This window comes from Limulus polyphemus, unplaced genomic scaffold (assembly GCF_000517525.1).
Source record: "Limulus polyphemus unplaced genomic scaffold, Limulus_polyphemus-2.1.2 Scaffold840, whole genome shotgun sequence".
NCBI lineage: Eukaryota > Metazoa > Arthropoda > Merostomata > Xiphosura > Limulidae > Limulus > Limulus polyphemus.
The window spans coordinates 48,936-59,065 of record NW_013666450.1 but is presented as its reverse complement, the minus strand read 5'-3'; the positions used below and the strand labels follow the sequence as shown (position 1 = coordinate 59,065).

The 10,130-nt window shown below is 37.4% G+C and overlaps 1 protein-coding gene across 1 annotated transcript in view; it reads right to left on the bottom strand.

The window, feature by feature from the left end:
* Positions 1-3,255: 3,255 nt before the first annotated feature.
* LOC106460808 (transcription factor Sp5-like) overlaps positions 3,256-10,130 on the bottom strand; it is a 21,433-nt gene continuing 14,558 nt past the window's right edge. Inside the window, exon 2 of the mRNA XM_013920549.2 lies at positions 3,256-4,410. Coding sequence (XP_013776003.1) covers positions 3,427-4,386 — 960 coding nt within the window. The 5' untranslated portion in view covers positions 4,387-4,410 and the 3' untranslated portion in view covers positions 3,256-3,426. The remainder of the gene's footprint in view (positions 4,411-10,130) is intronic.

The following is a 10,130-nucleotide window of genomic DNA, read 5'->3' as shown; positions in this document are numbered from 1 at the left end:
GGGGTAGGAGAGTCCGCTCATAATAAGTGAGAGGTCTGTTCATTGGAGCAGGGAAGCATATTCCTCCTAAAAATTTCCTTTTCAATACATCTTGAAAGTGAATCAAATATTTTGAAATATAAATGGTAAAATTAATGCCGTTATTACAAATAGTATAAATAAAATATGTTATGTTGTTCTGATATTCCTTGAGTAATGTCATTAATATTTATATGTGAAGTGTACCGCATATTCTCGAAAAATCTCGGGTAGCTTGATATAAGGATATATATAGTTAGGTGAGAGCAACATTGGTATAGTGAGAAATAAATACGTATATATTTCAGATAGCAAGAGGACAATTCTCAAGTGGATTTACTAAGAAAAATGTATCTAAGTTGGACCTTTTTAATGGACAGTCTGACGAGAGCTGATACTTTTTTTTTCCTTAAATCACCAGATAATTTTTCTGCGAATGCCTTTGTCACAGATCGCGCATCTAATGGACAAAATGTACACACTGTATTTCACATTATGTTCGTAGTACATCTCATAGTTACATTGTTCGGTAACGCTGATTCGGTGACAGTTTCACGTTTTGTCCACGTGAAAGAGGCTAAAGCAAAACTGCAATTCATGCTTGAGTGTTGGGGGTATGACTTTGGATACTTACTGTACATATATAATGGGGTTTCAATACCCGTGGTGGGCACAACACAGATAGCCCACTATGTATCTTTGTGCTTAACAATAAATCGTTGAGCCCTAGACTATCCTGATTTATGGCCCATTTCAACCACACATATATATATATACGTATCGCCTAGAATAGTCGTTCAAACATTTTAAATATATACTCTCCAATCAAACCAAGTGGTTCATTAGAATAACACCAACAAACATCATGTGTATGTGAAGCTCAATGAAAATGATATGTTATATTCAATAACCAAGCAGATGAATTTTTACGTAAAATTGTATTGAATATTGCTTTTTTGTTGTAATTACTTTTAGGGAAAACGAGTGCTTTCAATATACTATTAATAATGAGTTCTTTGTCAAGATTACGTCAAAATAACATGGTCATTTACCTACCGAGACAAAAATAATCGTTCTTGTTTAAAGTTATTATAAAATAAGTAAGAATAAATTAGTCTTAACCAGCTTTTTGCTCCAATCAAACTATTTAGCTTATATAAAAAGAACTTGTATAAAACTAGTTAAAACAAGCCTATACCATATCTTCCGACCATTAACTTTCAATATAAAGAAAACTTTTCAAGTCGAGGACGGGTCCAGTGTAGTTTAAACTTTAAATGTTGCCATATAGAGTTTATATATCACCCTGGAGTTTCATTGTTGCTTGATACAAAGTTTATTTTCCATCCTGGATTTTCATTTTTGCCTGATAAAGTTTATTTTCCATCCTGGATTTTCAGTGTTGTCTGATAATTCACTTTTCGCCTTGTATAAAACATTCGGGTATAATTCTATTACCCTTAACAAGTAAAATATTGGTTTAAGGAAATATTCTGCTAATTGCAGATAAGCCTGATAACCTACACGTGTGTTGTATTATCAAGCGACAAGAAAGAAGAAGTTTGAAGATACAGTGTTCCCAATTAGAAAACCTTAAGTTAATAAAATGTAACAAAATGCCTCGCCGTCTAATTGGTGATACGCATGTTTCTAGTTAAAACACGGCCAATGGAATAAGCTAGAAAAACTCATCTGTAACCAAAAGGTTATGGATAGAATGATTACAACTGGTGGATTAAATGCTCTTAAAGCTTTGGGGCCTGCCGGTTGGAGTAGCTATGGATGAATAGAAATAGCTAATTAGTACTAATATGTTGAGCAATAATAAGCAATCTACAAACGCAACGTTATAGGGCCAGATATATGCAGTTATATATATGTGTATATATAATCGTACTTATTTTAAGTTATTATGAAATAAATTAGTCTTAACCAGCTTTCTGCTCCAATCAAACTATTTAGCTTATATAAAGAAAACTTGTGTTAAACTAGCTAAAACCTATACCATGTCTCTCGACCATTAACTTTCAACATGATGAAAACTTTACAAGTCGACGACGAGTCCAGTGTAGTTTAAACTTTAAATGTTGCCTTATAAGAGTATATATATATATATATATTTCAGTGTTGCCTAATATTTTTCTTTAATAACGATTTTGCAAATAATTATTTGTTAAGAGAAGAAAATGGTCAATGTGTAAAAATAAAGTTTCTTGTAGTTAGAGCATTGAAATCGCATTCTGAGGGTTGTGGATTAGAGTCCCGTCCCTGAACATACTCGCCCTTTCAGCTGTGGGGGTGTTATGATGTGACAGTCAATTCCACTAATAGTTGATAGAGTAGTCCAAGAGTTGTCGGTTGGTGTTGTTGACTGGCTACCTTCCCTTTATTATATCAGTTCAACATTAGGAACAGCTAGCACAGATAGTTCTGGAGTAGATTTGTGAGAAATTTAAAAAAAAAATTATCTCGGCGACGTTACTGATAATTTAGTGTACCCCCGGTGACTCAGCAGTAAAACTGAGGGCTTAAAAACTTAAATTCGGAGTTCTATCCCTGCTTTGTGCACAACGCAGATAGCCCATTGTTCAGTATTATAACTAAGTTGAGTTTGATATGGAGGATTTTGGTACATCGGTATGCGTTTAATCTTCATGGTTTTATACTTTCCGCTTATACGCATTAGGAAATATAAGAGGTTATGAAATATTTGTAAGTTTTCCTTTTCTCTCTGTCAGACAAACTAACTTAAATTTCAATGCAGTTTATGAAACGTATCGAGAAAGAAATTGTGTATTTAAAATTCCCAATTCTAGTTCGGTTAAGTCTAGTAAACCATCGTCACCTTTCACCAAACAGTATAGTTTACATTGTTCCGATCAGCTGATAGCTGCACCCACGATTTGGACCTTTTTGGATCTTGCGTTTATGGACTACTTTGTGAGATCGCTTAATAACACTTAATAGAAACTAGGTATCAGTGAGGATTATTTCACTATATAAAAACTAAAAGTTGACAAAAGTCGTCTGATGACATAATCTCCAACCATGCAACAGACTACCTGTTGCAACTGACCGGATATCGTGTACCTTGTGGAAAGTACTGCTTGAAAAACTCAATATTAGAGCAAAAACGGGTGTTCTAAACAGTTGTGATCGTTGTAAACAAAATTAAAAAGTGAATCAAAGACAACAGCTATTCACTGAAACACTCTTAACTTGTTTATTTAGGTTTCTTTTATAACATTTACTAATCATTTTTACGCACATACACACAATATAGTCATGACATTACTTTGGTAAAGTTAAACAATCACATCTACTGATATTTGTACAAAGTCAAAATATTTAGTATTTACATCTACTTAAAAACAAAATTGCACTTTACCACTGTACAGGATATACAAATCACTGTGATGCAGGGTAACTAAACTGTGACATCTGGAGGGAAGACTCGCAACTTTCGCCTAAACTTTCCACATCAATAACTGGATCATGAGAAACTGCCTGTTCTACAACTTGGGTTTTGCCGCGCTTGTTCTCGTGAGTTTTCACGTGCTTGCTCAGGTGATCTGACCTCATGAACCTTTTCCCGCATTCGGTGCATGAGAAACGTTTCTCGCCAGTGTGGGTTCGGAGGTGTCGTTGCAATTCATCGGAGCGCGTGAACGTCTTCCTACAGAAGAGCCAGTTGCAAATGAACGGCCGCTCCCCAGTGTGCCAGCGAAGGTGGGCTTTCAAGTGCGAAGTTTTCCCATAGACTTTTCCACAACCTGGGATGTGGCAAATATGTTGTTTGCGCTTGTTGGTTCCATTGATGCTCGATTCCTGGCAGTTTGGACAACGACAGCGACGACATCGGCGCGTGGAGACGGTAGATGCAGGTCTGGACACAAATGACATAGCGTCCGACTTCATGATAGGGACTCCTGGATGAACGGGGAGTCCACACGTAAACGTGGGGGGAAGCTGAGGCACTGCAGGCTGCATACTCCACCAACCTGTAGGGTCCATAGGCTGTGGAGCCGAGACCACGTGATCTGAGGGTCCAGAATAGGAAACGGCACCTGATGAGGAGCTGAAGACGGAGTAACCGAACATCATGGATTTACTGTCGGCTAGGACGTTATGGGAATCGCAAAATTCTGTTGGGGCGTTTAAAGGGATCTCTGCTGGCATGAAACAAGAAGATTGCCGGAGAGTTGATACGGCTGGAGCTGAGCTTGCGGTCACATAATCCATAAAACTGGATGTCCAAGGTAATGACGGTAACGTTGGGGAACACATGGATTTCAAATGATCCATTTCAGGAGAAGTTGATCCACTGAAGCTAACAAATCCAGGATTAAGCTGTGTTGACATAACCATTGTGGTCGTTTCCAAATTTTCCACCTAAGAACAGAAAAAAAAAGGTTAAACATTGCGCAAAAATTGAAATGACTTCGAGATAACTACTATGTCAAGTTTTAAATACAATGATGCTTTTAAGGCTGTAAAGCGTTACTCTTATAAACCAACGATCCATATCGATATGATTAAGACTGTTAAAGTAAATCAATGGATTAACCGCTTATTGATTAACAAATACATACTTGGGTGGAGTCTATATAACCCCAAACTGTTTTATATTGTTGATAGCCAATTTTCGTATTTTTATTGACACTCATGCTTTAATGAAAGCTTTTGAATACAAAGATATGCTCTGAAAAACATTATAGGTTTCTAAAAAAAACTTTTAAGTTTTGTGCGTCCTCATCAAAACTCGGCTTGTTGATTAAAGGTTAAATACCAAGTACTAAGAACCTGAGTTAGTGATTAGGTCCAGAGAAGTGGGGAAAATATCGGTTTAGCCCTACAGATTTGTACTGAAGTTTGAGAACTGTAAAAAACTAGCTGTTTAATCTTCAAGTCGATGCACACAGTTTCCGTCGGTTTGTTTAAATGTTGCTATTTACACGTACTTAGTACACGGGAAGGTTGATACACAGAAGGACTATTCAAGCTTGTACTTACCTCTGTATAAAAAAGATGATTCTACTGACAAAACGTTTCTGGTACTAACACTGCTGCTGGTTTATTTACTCACCACAGACTCGATGTTGACTCTGTTCTCGAAAAAGGAGGGTCATCAACTAAAGTTCTCCTCCCCCAAGAGCCTGCCTATTTCTACTTCATCAGAATAAAAGCCGTTTGCACCTTCTCGTTAAGTGTGAACTTCGTGAACCAATGTTGTAGCTCCACTGTATACTTTGAGGCTAGCCGCACCAATGACGCCCAAGTAGCCGGGAGCTGATAAGGTTTCCTCTTGGAGGCGATTGTTGACACTTATAATGGTGCGGATTATTCGAGGTTATTAGTAGGGCAGGTAGGGGAGGGAAAGTAATCACTACTTCTAGCATTAGCCACACAAATAATTGGATTCCGACCTTTGAGGGGGTGCCAACCTCCCCTGGGGCGTTTTCTCGCTATGCATTTTCTGCATAAAGATTGGGCGTCCCCTGGTTTAGTGTAACGCGCCGCGCTCTTTGTCCAAACTTTTCTGTAGCCCCCTTTCGTTGGGTAGTTAATTTCTGAGTCTGAGCTCTAGATGAACTTGAATGAACGCCGACTCCATGGGACGTCCGCAGCTGAGAAATAACGAAATGCGCGTCTCTCCTTGTAGTGACGCCGTCCACTACAGAAGTGACAGTGGGGCCCGCGGCTACCACCGGTCAGAGGTAGTGGTCGCTGCATGAGGGCAGTGGATCTTCTTCAAGTTCTTGGCATGTAGAAACATGTGTTTCGTTTTTAAGTTACTTTCTAAACATTTTCGCAGGACCTTGCTCGTATTCGGATAAGCTATTGTATAGCTAGCTTGAACTTGAAAACTTTACGGTTTGTTTTTAAAATATTCCTTTTACGTATAGAATTTTATAATATGTACTTTATAATCAAGTAATATTATAAATGCGTGTTAAGTGCAAGAACTATTAAATGAATTCTTTAAGCTTTAGTCTTTTTTTTTGGAATTGAAAACTTCAAAAAAAATGAAAAATGGTAATCTTAACCATAGAATTACAATCGGATCAGTATCACTACGTTTATAGAATTCCCTAATAAGTCAATCATAGAGAAATTGAAAACAACTCCGAGTAATGAAACTTATCTCACAAATTACTGCTGAGTCTCCCTTTGTATCTTGACCCCAGTGGCAAAGCGGTATGTCTGCGGACTTACAACGCTAGAGTCCGGGTTTCGATACCCCTTGTGGGCAGAGCACATATAGCCCATTGTGTAGCTTTGTGCTTAATTACTACCAACCAACCCTTTGTATCTTACATAGAAAATGAGTTATTTTACCAAATATTTTGTTCAATTCTTTTCTTCTTAATGTCGCTGTAACACGCCCCCCAGTGGCACAGCGGTAAGCCTGCGGACTTACAACGCTAGAATCCGGTTTTCGATACCCGTGGTGGGCAAAACACAGATTGTGTAGCTGTGTGCTTCTTAATTACACACTTTCTTTCGTTGTAACAGTTAAAAATATTAAATTATTCAATATGATGCAGTATGTGGGCCCCACCGGTAGTGAACGGTATAAAAATGAAATCCATAATTTGAAGGTTAAACTAATTTGAAGGATTTTGCATAATCACCAACATCTAACTTAAGTGGGATTATACTACCATGGGGTATTTCAACTTTTATTAATTACCTAGCGCTTATGTTATTAATTACCTAGCGCTTATGAAACTCATAAGTGTGAAGCTTTTAACATTCGTAGTCAATATTTTATTTTTCGTACCTAATTCGCAAGCCCCCAGTGGCACAGCGGCATGTCTGCGGACTTACAACGCTAGAAACCGGGTTTCGATACCCGTGGTGGGCAGAGCACAGATAACCCATTGTATACCTTTGTGTTTAATTACAAACACAATTACAAAATTCGCAAAGTTGTTTTCAAAAATAATCAATATTTGCAAGCGGGAAACTTTCTGAATATTTGGTTTGATTGTTTGTTGTTAAACACACAGCCACACAATGGGCTATCTGTGCTTTGCCTACCACGGGTATTGAAACAAGATTGTTAACGTTAGAAGCCTACCACTTTACCACCGGGGGCTATTTGGTTTGAAATTTGCTACACCTCAAACAAAACGTACATTGTGAATTATTTTTGTCATTCTGGACAAATATTAATAGCAACGAAGATTTTTACACAAAGAAAATAATAATGCCAACTTATTTAGCAGGGTTATCTGGATTTTGATTTATAAATGTCTCCTATCACATCTTTTTTTTAAAAATATTTCATTAAGCTCTCATAATGAAATCGTCAAAGAAAATTACCCATTTAACGTTTAGGTATTTTTTCAAGTATGTGTTACCACAATACCGGCCCGCCATGGCCAGGTGGTTAAGGCGCTCGACTCGCAATCTGAGGGTTGCGGATTTGAATCCCCGTCACACCAAACATGCTCGCCTTTTCAGCCGTGGGGGCGTTGTAATGTGACGGTTAATCCCACTATTCGTTAGTAAAAGAGTAGCCCAAGAGTTGGCGGTGGGTGGTGATGACTAGCTGCCTTCCCTCTAGTCTTACACTGCTAAATTAGGGACGGCTAGCGCAGATAGCCCTCGTGTAGCTTTGCGCGAAATTCAAACCAAATTCTACTACAATACTAAATAGAAAAAATAATCATGTAAGCTCAAAAAAAATGGTAAATAAAGGGAATCACATAGACCCAAAATGCTAGTGGTTGGTTGTTTCAGAGTAAAACCACATTGGGCTATTTGCTATGTTCACCGTAGAGAATCGAATGCCAGATTTTAGCATTGTAAGTCTATAAACTTATAGCTGTTTCCACCGGGAACAATACTAATAGAATAAAAGTTATTAATATAGGCAAAAAAAAAATAAAAACAACGTAAGCTAAAAATAATTGATAGAAAATTTTTTAAAAGTAAAAACCAAAAATATCAAACAGGAGAAACGTAAGTCCAAAAAGACCGGCACTAGTGGAAGGCCAGGCCCCCTGAAATGTTGCCTCCCCAAGCTAAGTCAATACCCCCCCCCCCCCGTTAAGAAAAGCCGGGATAAAAATCAAGAACACTATGAGAGAGTTATCACAAAATAAAAGTACTAAATAGATGAAAAAATCACGTTAACAAAAAAAAAATCTGAATAAATTAAGTAAATAAACAGAACAATATAACTGGTAAATATATATATAATAAAAATGGCTTGCACTTTTCAATTGTTCGTTTAATAATTATAATAAACGACATAAGAATTTGTTTGAAGAGCATAAGGAATTAAACATCATTGTTGGTTATTCAGCGCAACGCTACACAATGGGCTATCGGCTTCATGTCCACTGCGGGGAATTAAACCCTGGACTTTAGCATTATAAGCTTACCGGTGAGCCAACGAAGACTTCTTCACGAATAGAAATTTGGATATTAAAATTAAAAACACAACTGTAGTTCCATCACGTTTGCCCTTCAGTGTAAGTCTCAAGACTTATAACAACCCGGGTTTTATTCAAGCAAACCTTGTATTTTGTTTGTTTGTTTGTTTGTAGTTAAGCACAAAGCTACACAATGGGCTATCTGTGCTCTGCCCACCACGGGTATCGAAAACTGGATTCTAGCACAGACATTCCGCTGTGCCACTGGGGGGCGCAAACCTTGTAAATCAAGAGTTTATTGCATAGCAATTCATAAAGTAACATATAATTAACCTCTCGGAATATAGTATGTTGAGTAACAAAATCCAAGTAATGAAGGCCCGGCATGGCCAGGTGGCTAGGGTGCTCGACTTGCAGTCTGCGAGTCGCGAGTTCGAATCCCCGTACCACCAAACATGCTCGCCCCTTCAGCCATGGGGGCGTTATAATGTGACGGTCAATCCCATTATTCGTTGGTAAAAGAGTAGCCCAAGAGATTGCGGTGGGTGGTGATGACTTCCCTCTAGTCTTACACTGCTAAATTAGGGACGGCTAGCGTAGATAGCCCTCGTGTAGCTTTGCGCGATATTCAAAAACAAACAAACAAAAAAGTAATGACATCCAAATTGAGAATTAAATATTGTTCGGAATAAAAAGTAACAAAACAAAAGACGAAGATGGCGTATTGTCCAGAGTAAAACGGAAATGGCGTAATGTTCGGAGTAAAGTAATAAAATCCAAAACGAAAATGCCACATTTATGTTTGTGCGATCCTAATACAACTTTCTTTGTACGTTTTTACACTTCATGTTAATTAACAAACAAGTTAGCGCTGCTGTTCACGTTAGGAAAGTGAAACTGTCAGTTTATAAAGCTTATAAACTAAACTATTTTCAGGAAAAAAACAATAACATAAATTTTCATGTTACCAGAATTCTTCAGTCTGTGGACTTGCTACACCAATTCTTTGTAATGCTATGATTTTCCAGTACACATACTTGATAGATCAAATCTTTATAATACTGATGTTATCCAATCCTTGAATGTTGAAAGAAGAAAACAACTCATAAGTTAGGAATATACCGCATTAATCCGTTCTAACACTGAAATTCTCCATCTTGCTTTCCACTCCAACATGTTTTCAATACTGGAATTCTGCAGGCTGTGTATACATACCACTCCAAAGTGTTTTTAATACTGGTATTCTGCAGGTTGTGTATACATACCACTCCAAAGTGTTTTTAATACTGGTATTCTGCAGGTTGTGTATACATACCACTCCAAAGTGTTTGTAATTTTGGAATTTTACAGGTTGTGTATACATACCATTCCAAAGTGTTTGTAATTTTGGAATTTTACAGGTTGTGTATACACACCACTCCAAAGTGTTTTTAATACTGATATTCTGCAGGTTGTGTATACATACCACTCCAAAGTGTTTGTAATTTTAGATTTCTGCAGGCTGTATATACATACCACTCCAAAGTGTTTTTAATACTGGGATTCTGTAGGTTGTGTATACATACAACTCCAAAGTGTTTGTAATTTTGGAATTCTGTATGCTGTGTATACATACCACTCCAAAGTGTTTATAATACTGAGATTTTGCAGGTTGTGTATATATACCACTCCAAGGTGTTTCTAATACTGGTATTCTGCAGTATATATATATATATATATAATAAA